Genomic DNA, 14,957 nt, shown 5'->3' on the forward strand with positions numbered 1-14,957 from the left:
CTTAAAGAAATAACTTTTATATTTATGGGGCGCCTGGGTGGCTCAGTGGGTTAAAGCCTCTGCCTTCGGCTCAGGTCATGATCCCAGGGTCCTGGGATTGAGCCCCACATCGGGCTCTCTGCTTAGCAGGGAGCCTGCTTCCTTCTCTTTCTCTACCTGTCTCTCTGCCTACTTGTGATCTCTGTCAAATAAGTAAATAAAATCTTAAAAAGAAAGAAATACCAAAAGAAAGAAAGAAAGAAAGAAAGAAAGAACTCTTATATTTATGTTAACAACCCAGACCTCTTTTCTGAGCTCTAGACCCATATTATCCTGCCTAGCCTCTCTTCTTGGGTATCTGAAATGTAGTATGTCCAAATTCAGAAGTAACCTACAAGTAGGTTTTCTAGTAGTTAAGAAAATCCTGAACTGGGGGTACCTGGGTGGCTCAGTTAGTTAAGTTTCTGACTCTTGGTTTTGGCTCAGGTCACGATCTCAGGACCATACACTGAGCCCTTCATGGGGCTCTGTGCTCAACAGGAAGTCTGCTTAAGATTCTCTCTCTCCCTCTTTCCCCTCCCAACTTGTGCACATACTCTTTCCAAATAAATAAAATCTTAACCCACTGAGCCACCCAGGTGCCCCCCAAATAAATAAAATCTTAAAAAAATATGAAAAAGCTCCTGAAATATTCCCTTAATAGTACTGTCTTTAATGCCAAAGATGAAGGGGAATATCTTTAATTCTTGTGCTCATAGTTTTTTTTTTAATTTTTTTTCATTTATTTATTTTCATATAACAGTATCATTATTTTTTCACCACACCCAGTGCTCCATGCAATCCGTGCCCTCTATAATACCACCTGGTACCCCAACCTTCCACCCCCACACCACTTTAAACCCCTCAGATTGTTTTTCAGAGTCCATAGTCTCTCATGATTCACCTCCCCTTCCAATTTACCCCAACCCCCTTCTCTCTAACTCCCCATGCTCATAGTTTTTAAAATGTCTCCTCCTTAAGAATCTTGCTTATATATTCTTTTGGGAATATGTCTCAATTTGGCAGGAGGAAATAAAGAAGGTAGCACTCAAATAATTCACAAATAAAGGGTATGTTAAACAAATTTGATATGACAGAACATGGGTACTGAGAATTAGAGATGATTATATCTGGAGGAAGAAAACTTTTTTAGGTAAAAAGGCCAAGGAAAGTTCCATTATTAAAGTTAGCATAGTAAAACTTATTTCAGTTGTTCATAATTATTTTTATAGAAACTAAGAAGCAATGATAAGATAGAGAAATAATTCCCCTCAAATAGTCAGAAGTTAAATTTATGCATATTTGGTAGTCAATTTTCAGGATGGTTTCTTATTACAAACAGAAATATCTACTAAAAAGTTATAAACAATGAAGAAAGAGAAAACAAGGACATATCTGAATAAGGAAGACCTGATATTACATATTCCTCCAAGACTGAAGTTAACTTTTTTCCCTCTTTAATACTGCAAAAGCCTTTTATTCCTGAAACTGTTAGTAGATTTTGAGTAAGATATTAAATAAGGATGCTAGCTTTTTGATAATGTAAAAACAGAAGTTAACTTGCTTATAAATATGCCATAATCTCTGAGACAGTTTCTAATTTCTTTTTCTATCACTGTAACAAAGTTTGTATAACAAGAAAAATCTCAATAGGGTTAAGGCATCAATTATTTTCCCATTCTGCAAGTTACACAGGAGGAGGGGAATTATTAACAGGAATGATAAAGCTGTACTTGCATTTGGTAACACAAAGAGAAGCTTACAAATGAGACGTCTCATTAGTTTGAGCAGATGGATCAAAATTAAAGGCTGAATCGCCAACTTTTAATTTCCCAATAGCCAAGAAGACTTGAAGTCTTGCAGAGTATGACTGTTGAAAAGTCAACATGAAAAGATTTTCTCCATCTGTCATCACACATGCTTGAGTGGAACACAACTGCCTCCTACTGTTTTTAATACTTTGAAGGCAAAGCTGCACATAAAATCTATTAAGTACACGAGCACAGTAAGTTTCCATGATTAGTATACTGAAACCCATGGAATAGTATGACCAGAGACTGTCAGCATGTCTTTTGAACATGAAATTTGCTCTATTCTAATTTAATCTAAATGAAGAGAAACAGAAGAAATTCATTTGTGTATTTAGAAGGAAAGTGTTAATTTTTATCATAAGAACTATTCACTTGCTTGAGAGCTATATTTTTCATTTTTTTGAAAGGACACTTATGTCAGTCTTATTAATAATGGTCTGAAAAGTAGCTGCTCTGATTAAAGTATTTAGGGAAACCACAATTAGGGAGAAAATCCAAAATACTAAACAACTTCAAGGTAAGAAAACAAACAAAATCAAGGAATAGTCACTGGAAGGATTTTTTAACTAGTTGGCAGGGAGAAGGTGCACGAGGTAGTAGTGGGGAAAATTTAATTGATTTTCCTGGAGTAGAATATACTTACCTATAGTTTCTAACTACTGTATATAATCCGCTAAGATGTATTTAAAAGGCAACAAAATAAAGCTGAAGTTTGTTAGGTACACAGCCCCATAAGAAATAACTTATGTTCCCTTAATAACAAGGCAAAGCACATTTACTGAATATGTAGTTGGCTATTTAATAGCAAAACACTAACACAGTTATAACTATAACTGAATTTTTGTAAGCAAAGGTCTCTCTCTATACATATATACACACAAACACATATATAGTTTGCCATAAAACAAAACATTTAAAGAGTCTCCAGAATGAAGCATTTATTAGTTAGATCTTTCAGTCACCTGACCAGGCAGAATAGTATAAACGAAGAGTTAATTTGGGTGACAGTTTTTTAGATAATAAGGTGAAAAGACTGTTGAATTATATACTTTTCATTTTCTGACAGATGGATACAAATTCATTTGTTGACATTTATTACTTGGAACCTTATGTGAAGACAGACAGTAACTGAATTAACATTATAGTCAACTTCAATTATGAGGGGGGAAAAACACAACTCAGAAACTTTAATCTACTGGGAAGTTCTTTGGTTACCTTCTAATAAAGGTAGAGGACCATAACTTCGTGAACGTATGTCTCTTAGGAGAGAAAAAAGGGGAAAAATATTCCAGCAAGGCCGGTGTGTGTGTGTGTGTGGCTGGGGGGAGTCCTAAGCCCCTGAAAACAAACTTCCACATAAGCCTCAGTAATCAAGGAGAACTATGAAGTAGGAATTCTTGTGTGATGGTTTAATTCAAAGATTGTTAGCCTTGTTGAAATAGGTATCTACCTCAGCTTCCAAAATAAAAATGTGTAATAGCTTTCCTTCCTAAGTATCTTCCTTGCAAATTCAGTTCTGGACATACTACAAAGACCACAGTAGAAGCTCCCACACATTAAGTTAAATGAATTATATAGGCCAAATCATACTTGGCAGAACAACTTGAAACTAGAAGACTTAGAATGATCCCTTTGAAAAGACTGAAACAGGAAGAGATTTTAGTTTTGAGCGACTTTCCCAAGATTACACACACATAATATAGGTAATAAAGAAATGAAAAGATGGAGCTCTGCTTTCAAATTATGTTGCGAAAGAGCTCTTGAGATGATTATATTAATATAAGACTGCCTTGACAACTCAGTACTTACAATCTGAAGGCACTGGCCTACACATTTGTTAATACTAGTGAAATCAGAAGCAAATATCAACCAGTAAGTCATAGTCTTGATGCATTTTATATTTCTCATCATCCTTATCTCACTAAAGATGCTAAATCTTTGAAGATGAGGCCATTTGTCACAATCAAATAGTAGTTACCACAGAGACCCCATACATAAGACACACTACACTAGGAACTTAATGAACAATATGTTCTTGTAACCCGAACTTATTTTGTAAGACCTGTCCTACTGGAGCATAAAACCTAAAAGGACAATATTACATAGAACACACTGGTTAAATTTTTAAATAGGACATCTTTGATGTAAGTATTTATTTATACTTTAATGTTATTATTTCTATTTAAGGTTCTGTCATATTTTTGGATAGACAAAATATAATAGAGAAACGATAGAAGTAACTGAGAAAAAAAGGAAGTTAAAGGAATAAAATGCATTAAAAAAAAAAAAAAACATGAAAGGACACACACCAACAAGAACTCTGGATGGGAGAATTAGTAGTGATTTATTCCCCCTAATTTTGCTCTTTGGTATGTCCACAAGTTAAATTTGTTCAAATTCTTTTCTTCCCCTCAATCTCTTTTATAGTAATTTTATATATTTTTAAAGATTTTATTTATTTATTTGAGAGAGAGAGTGAGACACAGAGAGAGAACATAAGAGAGGAGAAGGTCAGAGGGAGAAGCAGACTCCCCATGGATCTGGGAGCCAGATGAGGGACTTGATCCCAGGACCCTGGGATCATGACCTGAATCGAAGGCAGTCACTTACCAACTAAGCCATGCAGGCACCTTAATTTTATTTAAGCTACATTTTAAAAATTCAAATATAGGGATGTCTGGGTGGCTCAGTCAGTTAAGCACCCAACTCTTGATTTCAGTTCAGGTCAAGATCTCAGGGTTGTGAGATCGAGCCCCAAACTGAGCTCTGGATGGGCATGGAGTCTGCTTATGATTCTCTTTCTCCCTCTCCCTCTCCCCTCTCCTTCATTTCTATCTCTCCCTCTCTTAAAAAAGAAAATACAATTACGGAGGTCAAAGACCACACGGTCACAGTCATGAAGCAAAATCACAGGGAAGAATATGTTTTTCTAATTGAAAGTGGGTGTACACCCAACGGAAAGCATGAACAATATGGTATGCAAAATTGTTTTTGTAATCATGATTTAAAAGTAATAGCTGCTAATAAAGAAAAAAATTCCCTGGAATGATATCATTTTCTTATATGCTTTAAAATTATGAAACAAATTTAAAATAGCAAACACATCAGATTGTAATCTTACATCACATTACACTGAAAAACTTTTCAGAAAAACATGGCATTAAGTTTCTAAAATCCTACATAGGTCTGCTATGACCACAAAATTATATAATCCATTCAGAATGTATCATAGGATCATGCGGCAAGCCCACAAAATCTGGCCTTTTGTGCCATAATTCCATTTTAGGAAATTTATCCTGAGTAAATGTTTCAACAGAAAAAATAACAGGTAGAAAGATGGTCACTATAGTAGCACTATTTTTAATAACAGAAAATTGCAAACACTGAAAACATTCGCTAATGTAGGAATAACCAGTAAGAGAGGAACAGCTAATGTCAGCTTAACAGCAAAGGAGCAGTGTAAAGTTCTGAAGATGCCGTGGGCTTTATCAACACAAAAACTTGTGTTTCAGTCCTGGTGCAAACCTTTACTAGCTGTATGTACTAGCTTGGAAAGGGACTTAATATGTTGTAGTTTCACTTTCTCTTTAACAAAAGGAGACCATAATGCTTATATCAGAATGTTTGGGAAGATTAAAAGTCCAAAGAGACTCACACGGTATCTGATACTTACAAACTGAATCAAATCTCCCTCTTTTTCCAGACATTAAAGCTGTTAGAACCATGCAGAAACAATGAAAACTGTCCAGTATTCATTAAAGAAAACAGTGAATATAAAATTGTATATACAGTATAATCTAGTAATGGATTATAACTAATAAAGTTTCAGTGAACAAAATTAAAAGCTATATGTGCAATTCGATAAAAAGTGAGTAGTGGGATGTATATAAAAATTACAATACTAGGGGCACCTGGGTGGCTCAGTGGGTTAAGCCGCTGCCATTAGCTCAGGTCATGATCTCAGGTTCCTGGGATCGAGTCCTGCATCGGGCTCTCTGCTCAGCAGGGAGCCTTCTTCCCTCTCTCTCTCTCTCTGCCTGCCTCTCCATCTACTGTCAAATAAATAAATAAAATCTTAAAAAAATTACAATACTAATGTTAAAATGATAAAATAACAGTGGAACTATAAAAATTTTCCTTAGTGTTGTTATTTTATTTTTATAATTAAAAATAGTAAAAGAAATTCATGGGTATTTCTACAGAACTTATGGAAGCTCTATAATTATGTTTATTATAGAATATAAACATCATCACTAATCATTCAAAAATAGAAATTATGAGACCTGCAGCCCAAGTTTGGCTTCATAAGGAGCCTGATCAGCCCGAGAAGGGCCATAATTGTCCTGCTCTAATTCTTGTTTGGAAAAAGTCACAGATCTGGACACAAATCCTGATGCCTAAGTGTTTCCATGGGCTCTCAAATTGCACCCAGTGCATTTTAGCCAGACAGGGGAAGAGAGGTCAGAGGTCATGTCCGTCAAAGGCTGGCAATTGTGGATGCCATGACATGCACACAAACGTTTGGGAGGTCATGCTTGTAACCAACTTCTGCCTCAACTTTGCTCACTCTCTATTCCAAGGTTCCTCATCCTGTGGAGCAGCACGAAACCTTCTCTGGGGTATCCCATCCGAGTCTGTCCCTTCTAAACAGAAATCAGTGTTGTGAACCCAGTCCTCCATCCCAACTTGTCCTTTCAGAATTTATAGCTGCAAGTGCCTGCCCTCTGGCAGTATTCTTTCTGAAAAGTAATGTACTAAACAACTTCACACTAAGAATGAAAGGAATGGCGGTAAGATCTCATCTATACTGACCAAACCACCCCCAGCCAGCACTTTATGTATGAATCATGATTCCTACAGGGACACGTTAGTCTCTGTAACAGTGAAAGAACTATGCTAGAAGAGGAAGAGGAAATAATCTTCCAAGGATCCTTTAAGTTACAACATTTAGTTGGATTTTTACTTACTTACAATGGAAGATACAACTATTATTCTCTCCAACATTTAGGAATAGGGTGCATTTAGGAATAGGGTGCATTTTATTTTTTAAAGAAATATTACATATTATAATGTAAGGTTTTGTAATGTAATGGAAAAAATGGTGGGAGCAATATACCAAATATACTTAAAGAACAATTATAAACATCATGATAAAGGCAAATACTGTTATAAAGATGAGGGACCTGTAGTTCTTAAGGCTCCAAAATAGTTACAGTACTGGCAATAATGACATTATTAAGCCATTTACTTTTATTAGTATTTATAAATATGTACATTTATATGTATGTTTATACATGGATATATGCATTTATCAGTCTCACCCAGAAAAAAATTCATAAAAACACCTTTTTTAATTCTAAAAAAGGTGATTTATTTCTATCAGAAGCAATCTTGTATTCCAAAGTAATGAAACAAATATCTATTTATCTGGTTATTAAGTGCTAGCTACAACTGGAAGAAAAATGACTGTCTTAATTTTTTTTTAATTCTAGATGCAACACTAACATTCCCACCACTGGTGTTTTAAATATTTTTATAACATTTTCAAGGTTATTCGATTACAAAAGGAGTAGTTAAGTGTTTTCCTGACTAGAGTCAAATATAACTTATCTATTTATATGTTCTATACAGAGCATAGTACTTACAATTTAATTTCCATTATCTTAAAAGAGATAAAAAAATTTTAAAGGTTAGCATTTATAATGAAATTTATCATAAATTAGGAAAAAATTCTCCAGCAACAGAAGAAATCCCATCACAATTAAAAGTTACAGAAAAAAAAGTATGTTTGCTCACAGTTCATACTTAAATGGAGACCCAGAATAGCCAACACAATGTTGAAGAACAAAGTTGGAGGGACAGTACTACCTGACTTCACTATATAGATACAGGAATCAAAACACTCTAGTATAGGCTAAAGAATAGCCAAACAAATGGAAAAGAGTAAGGAAGCCCGAAATAAGCCATAAATACAACCAGATAATCTTTGAGAAATGAGTAAAGGTGATAAAATGGAGCAAAGATAGTTTTTTCAACAAATGGTGCTGGAACAACTGGAAGTCCACATGCAGAAATAAATAAATCTAGACGTGGACATTATACTCTTCCCAGAATTTAACTCAAAACCAATCATAGGTCTAAATATAAATATGAAACTATAAAACTCCTAGAAGATAACTTAGGTGAAAATCTGGGTGACTTTAGGTATGGTAATGACTTTTTTGGATATACCACCAAAGGCATGATCCATGAGATAACTGATGAGCTCGGTTCCAGTAAACTTAAAAACCACTCTGTAAAAGACACTGATGAAAAAATGAGAAGCCAAGTCACAGAATGGGAGAAAATACTTACAAAAGACACATCTGATAAATGACTTTTGTCCAATGTATACAAAGAACTCTGAAAACTGAACAATAAGAAAATGAACAACCTGACTTTAAAATGGCCAAAGACCTAAGCAGACACTTCAGCAAAGAATATAGAAAGATAGAAAATAAGAATATGAAAATATGTTAAACATTACTTGTCATTAGGGAAATGCAAATTACAAGAACAAGATACTAATACACACCTCTCAGATGGCCAAAATACTGACATCACCAAATGCTAGTGAGGCTATGGAGCAACAGGAATTCTTATTCATTGATGGTGGGGATGCCAATTGCTATACAAGTTTGGAAGATAGTATGGCAGTTTCTTATAAAACTCAATATACTCTCACCATATGATCCATCAACCATACTCCTTGTTATTTATCCAAAGAAGCCATAAACCTAAGTCCACACAAAACCTGTACACAGACATTTACGGCAGCTTTATTCATAAGTGCCAAAACTTGGCAGCAATCAAGGTATCATTCAGTATGTAAATCAATAATAGTATATCCAGACAGTGGAGTATTATTCAGTACTAAAAAGAGTAAGTTATGAAGTCATGAAAAGACACGGAAAAACCTCATGTAGGTATTGTGAAAAAAGTCAATCTAAAAAGGCTACAACCTGTATGACATTCTAGAAAAGGCAAAACTTAAAAGGTCTTAAAAACTTAAAAGGTCAATGGTTTCCAGTGGTAAATGGGAAGGAATGATGAATAGGCTGAACACAGAGGGTTTTTAGGACAATGAAATTATTCTGTACGACACTATAATGGTGGAAGCATGTCATTATACATTTGTCCAAACCTATGGAATGAACATCAAGAGCGAATCCTAAGGTAAACTACGGACACCATAAGTGATACTGACATGTCAATATAGGTTTACTGATTGAAATAAATGTACCACTCTTGTGCAGAATGTTGACAGTTGGGGGAAGCTGTGCATATGTGGGGGCAGGCATTGTATGAGAATGCTCTCTACTTTCCATTCAATTTTGCTGTGAACCCAAAACTGCTCTAAAAAAGAGTAACTATTTGTTTTTAATTTAATGGAGAAAACATTTAAATATTTAATATTTTTAATATAGTATATACAAATGGATGTTATGGATTCCACAGCTACATTCCTTAGCTAATAATACAGCTTAAATTTTCTGTAGTACAAATTTGTCCTGTTCTTTTACAAAGAAGGCACAAATACTGATGGCTATACAGGATATTTCTTTGCTTTAGGATTTTCACTGAAATGCTGTCAAAAGTTTCCCTAGATAACATTTTAGGATCATCAGACATTCACTACAAATAAATCTTGTGAGACAATCTAGAACAAAGGTTAGAAAACAAGCCACATGCAGTTGCTGCTTGTTTTTGTAAATAAAGTTTTATTGAAACACAGCTGTGCCCAATTGTTCATATACTCTCCCTAGCTGCTTTCATGCTACAAGAGCACAACTGAGTAGTTACAACAAAAAACATAAAGCCCGCAAAGCCTAAATTACTTACTTTGTGGCCGTTTACAAAAAGTGTCCTGGCTCCTGACCAAGAATCAGTAGTTGGAGACTGGAAATATTTTTGATTAAAGAGAGAATATTGGCCTTTACCATTTCATTATTTGTACATAATAAATAATGCTATTCATAAAGCAGTTTCTTAATGAGAATCAAAAAAATACACTGATATAAAATAAAGGCACAGAAAGTGATAATGACATGATGGTTAGTGGAGACTCCATACTCACATGGACTGAATTTACAACTGGACTAGTAAAATGATGGATACATGTTACTTTATTTTGTAAATATACAGCTCCTCATTTTCTTCATTTGTCAGATGATGACAATAGTACCTGCCTCATTGGCTGGTAAAGAATTCAGTGAAAATAAATATAACTCTAGCAGTTTCAGACATTTACTAATCATTAGGAAGGTAAGTCACTAATATTGTATAATTTAATTATGATGTCTTTTCCCTAAAAGTTATTCTTAAACCTAAGGACATCTTCTTGAGATTAGTTAGAAACCTGACTTTAAAACTATTTCTTAAAGGGGCACAATGCATCAGAGATTCTCAGTGGGCAGTGTTCCATGCCTTCAAGTTTAATTCATCTTTGATTTGTTTATATACTGGGGCTTGAAACAAGATTTAGTCTGGAAAAGAAGGATTTCACTGCTCTTTAAACAAATTTAAAAACCAAAGGACCAGAAAGCATTTAATTTTATGTGCCATAAAAGGTTAATAACAGAAAAAAATTCTATAATAAAATAAAATGATCCAAAGACCCATATACAATTGGGCAATGGCTAAGTTTTATGTAAGCAATTATTATCATTCCACTTTTTCTCTAACAATCTTGATTGGAGCATTTTGACAATGGAGTTTAAAAGTAAAAGTGCTTAGCTTCCAAGCACAATAAGACAATATAAAAACGTTATATATATTTCAGTTGATACTACTTCAATGAAAATAGTAAGAATGATACAACATTTCAAATTTTTACATTATGTAAAAATATAAATTAAACTTTTTGAGGCATGAAAGGAGATTGGTGCTTTTAAAAAAGATTAAAAAAAAAAAACAACCAAGAAGTGTAAAGGATGAAATTCTTTTCTGTCTTATTTACTGAATAAATTGGCAAACAAGATAGCATGACCTATCAATATTGGAATGATATCTATTAATATTCTATGACTTACATGGCTAACCACTGAACCAAAAAATTATTAAGAACTAAGAACCCAGTCATTATCTCAGAATTCAAGAAAAATTTTAAGAGCATAAAAATTAATAATTTTAAGCATTTAGTATTCTCTAAAAACAGGATAAAAGAAAGTAACTGTACCTGATGTCCAGCCTTTACTTGCTTCAAAACACTTTCATAGCATACTTCATCCATATTATTCAATTGCTGTACCTTAAGTTTTTTAAAAATACAAATAATATAAAATGAAGCAGTTATAAACTTTCTAACTACCAAAAAAACCTACAAATTTTAAGGCACTTTTTTCCCTTTCAGATTAACTAGAATGCAGAAGCAACAAACGCAATATAAACATGTAGCATGTAACAACCTAATAAGAAATAAACACAATATAGTTTAAAAGTACAAATAAAATACCTCATATAATACTTGCAGAGTACTAACTTTCTAAGTATGTCAAGTTTTTTAAAGACAATTTTAAGGATAATATACTAGTTGTAGGTATTTTAGAATAATTTTAAAATTCTTTTCTCTGCTTTCCCCAGGAAAGCCCACTCTTCAGGCTGTTTTTCTTCTATTTCATTCTGTAAACTATAGAGCGTTCCTCTGGAATTCTCAAAATCGCCAGAACACTACTAGTAGAATGCCATGGTATATAAAGCTGAAATCGAAGGAACATACTGTTTCTGTAATATACATGGAGAGGGGTAGATATTTTTCTACAGAAACATTTCTCAGATTAAATGAAAATTTAGTATCAATTTATGAGTTAAGAAAGGGTCTCATTTTCCCTAATGATGAGGGAAAACTTCCAACCAAAAAGGTAAGATAGTTAATCCGAAGGAGCAGGCATGTAATCCAGCCCATATCTCCCTATTTAACATTTGTTAAGAGTGTAGAGGGGATGAAAATGTCATACACATCTGAAATGACTATGATTTAGATTATTTGCTTTAATAAAGCAAATGTTTTATCATTCTGTTTCTCTTATGATTTGTGGTGACTAAGTAAAATGAGAGAATCAGAAGATAATTTACTCCCCATTAATGATTCAAAAACAACTTCTGTTCACAATAATTTTTTCAGTGCAGTCTGAGTGCCAGCCAAAGCCATTATTTCAGATTAGAGGTGTCAGGCACACAATCTTCCTATGTTCTTCCATGATAACTGAATCATATCATGTGTTTCTGAATGAAACTCTCAAAAACCTACAAAGATTACCTTTTATACAAGATGACAAATTAGTATCTGGTTAGCAAATATATTAAACAACACCATGGGGAAATGCTTAATGGTTACCAATTGTATATTTCACTGAGTGTAAAAATAATACCATTTAGTACGACAAAAAGATCTGTATCTATAATTAGTATATATAATTAATTTACTATTTACAGTATTTAAGATCTGTAAAAGTATCTTTCTAATATAGTCAAACTCCTAAACTTTCAACATAATTATGATAGTTTAATCACCAGATGCCATTCTTTTTATGATTACAATTTTGACATATTATGGTGCAAATACTTTGAATTTCATTAGCTTTAAATAATTTACCACTTTGTAGGATAGAATTAAAAAAACGTTTAAAATGGTTGAAAAGCATCTGAAAAATTTTTCTTCTCTATATAGTATCTTTCTATGATAAGCACCTGTTATCACTTAAATTATAAAGCTGAAAGAACAATCTAAAGCTATAAAAAAAACAGCTCTACACCTGACCTAATGGTACATTAAAATGTACTAAATAATCAAATATATATTAAGGGAAAAAAAGCGATACTGAAAAGCACTTTTTAATGATAAAACATGTACAGTAGAACTATTATCATATCATGAGCTATCCTTTTGTCCATAGCTCTGAAACGGCTCCCTACAGCTATATAGATAACCTTACTTTGATGCAATGTAGATGGAGCATAGACACTGTTATAGTGACAGTCACTTCTGGTATTTCCTAGCTGAGTATTTTATTTGTAATAGTGTATGGTAAAATGACCTTACTTTACTAATAAAATTCTCTTTAGACAAGTAATGCAATACATTAAAGACTAAGGCTGACATAATAACACATGATTCCATCTTATTTTCTTTTATGAAGAGGTCATAAGGCGTATGAATCTTCTCTTAAATCTATTTCTTCTACAGAAAAAAAAAAGTGGCATTAAACAGAATATTAAATGCATAAATTTTGAGCTAGGTAAAATATTCTTTCACAATATTATAAAAGTCTAAAATAAGCACCCTAATAGTGTAAATGGTACACAGTAATACTATAAATAAACTTTTAAAAGCACTATAAAGAATTTAACATATGCTACATATATATAGTTAATATGGTAATTCAAAATCTTTACAAGTGAAATAGAACACCTCCATTAATAGTTGCTACTAGGAATTATTTTTCAATTGCATAAAAGTACTGTTTATTTTATATGGATATCATATCAAAATGTATATTACTGGTTTAATGAGAGTCTTTTATTATTTTATACCAGCCTTTAATCATATCAAAATAACTTTTTGAAACATATAACTTTATATATAACTTGTATTCTCAGCTAAGAATACAAAATCTACATTGATGATAGCAATGCAAACTACAAGCAACTTTTAGAAAGAGTTTTTCTACTACATCTAGTTAAGGAAGCATGCTTAACTTTGTCTAAAAAATTCAATTTGCAATCCTACAGATTAGGTCTTTTGGAGAAATCCCAAATACATTAAACATTAAACAATACATCAACAAAAACAGTTTTAGAAAAGTAAATTATCAAAAATATATTTACCTTATTTGCACTTTTAACTCCCAGAAATGTCTGTCCAAGAGGAACTGGTCGAAAACGGCCATCAAAGTAGAAAAGCCCAATACAGGGATTAACGTGTAAAAATGTAGCAACATCCAAGTAGTTGGGTAAAGTTGCAGAGAGCCCAAGAATCCTTATCATACTCTGTGTGGATTCCACCTACATGGGTTATATTATTTAATATCTGATGTAAATTCAACCCATTTGGATTTTTACAGAGTTTGAAATAAGTTTTAATAAATATAGAGTATGAAACATTTACAACAGAACAGGACTCTCCCCCCCCCCAACCAACACATAGTCTAAACATAGTTTAAACACAACACATAGTCTAAAAGGCAGATAAAATGAAAGAAAACTCGCCTAAATCTGGCATCAGGAATAATCTAATTAAAAATGTGATTTTAGTAGATTTTCTCAACTGGAAAATCCTATTAGTTAAATGGCTTTTTGTCTTTGTTTTGTTTTGTTTTCTAAAAATATAACAAGGTAAGTGACATACGTGGATTAGATTTTAGTCTAAATTTTACCAATTTATAATTTCATGTGCTAAAAACTAAACGCATAAAAGTCCAAAATAAGTAAGGTAAAATATTTCTAATGTTTTACAAATTTAAATTTAAAATGCATGACAACTGCAAGACAGAAACATTGGAAACTACGTGTTACAATACATTCAATGAAAAATTATTTCGGGGGCGCCTTGGTGGCTCATTCGTTAAGTGTCTACCTTCGGCTCAGGTCATGATCCCAGGGTCCTGGGATTGAGCCCCACATCGGGCTCTCTGCTCGGTGGGAATCCTGCTTCTCCCTTTCCCACTCCCCTGCTTGTGTTCCCTCTTTTGCTGTATCTCTAAATAAAATCTTCAAAAAAATATTTCCAGGGACAATTAAAAATTTATTTTTTAATTAATTAACTATTTATTTATTTTAGAGGTGGGGAGGGGCAGAGGCAAAGGGAGAGACAGAATCTTAAGCAGGCTCCATGCCTACCATGGAGCACGATGCAAGGCTCCAACTCACAACTGGAGATCATGACCTGAGCAGAAATCAAAAGTCAGACGCCTAACTGACTCAGGCACTCACGTATTTCTCCATGGGCCTTTAAAAAAAATTCTTGAAGACTCATTTATAAAATCAGCATTTTCCTTCCCTAATTATAGATTGCTTACTTAGTCCATAATTCTTCACCTTTTATATGGTATTCCTTTTGTTATATCATAGCAACATATAGTTGAGCATATC

At 33.3% G+C, this 14,957-nt stretch overlaps 1 protein-coding gene across 2 annotated transcripts in view; it reads right to left on the reverse strand.

Annotated features, from left to right (window-relative positions):
• The window catches only part of ASCC3 (activating signal cointegrator 1 complex subunit 3), a 336,070-nt gene that overhangs the window by 180,863 nt on the left and 140,250 nt on the right, over positions 1-14,957 (reverse strand). For both annotated transcript variants that reach the window (XM_045084262.1, XM_004767092.3), the window contains exons 12-13: positions 13,695-13,871; positions 11,047-11,118 (exon numbers count right to left, since the gene is read on the reverse strand). In XM_045084262.1, coding sequence (XP_044940197.1) covers positions 11,047-11,118; positions 13,695-13,871 — 249 coding nt within the window. The remainder of the gene's footprint in view (positions 1-11,046; positions 11,119-13,694; positions 13,872-14,957) is intronic.

This window comes from Mustela putorius, unplaced genomic scaffold, assembly GCF_011764305.1.
Source record: "Mustela putorius furo isolate JIRA1106 unplaced genomic scaffold, ASM1176430v1.1 tig00000759_pilon_pilon_pilon, whole genome shotgun sequence".
Lineage (NCBI taxonomy): Eukaryota > Metazoa > Chordata > Mammalia > Carnivora > Mustelidae > Mustela > Mustela putorius.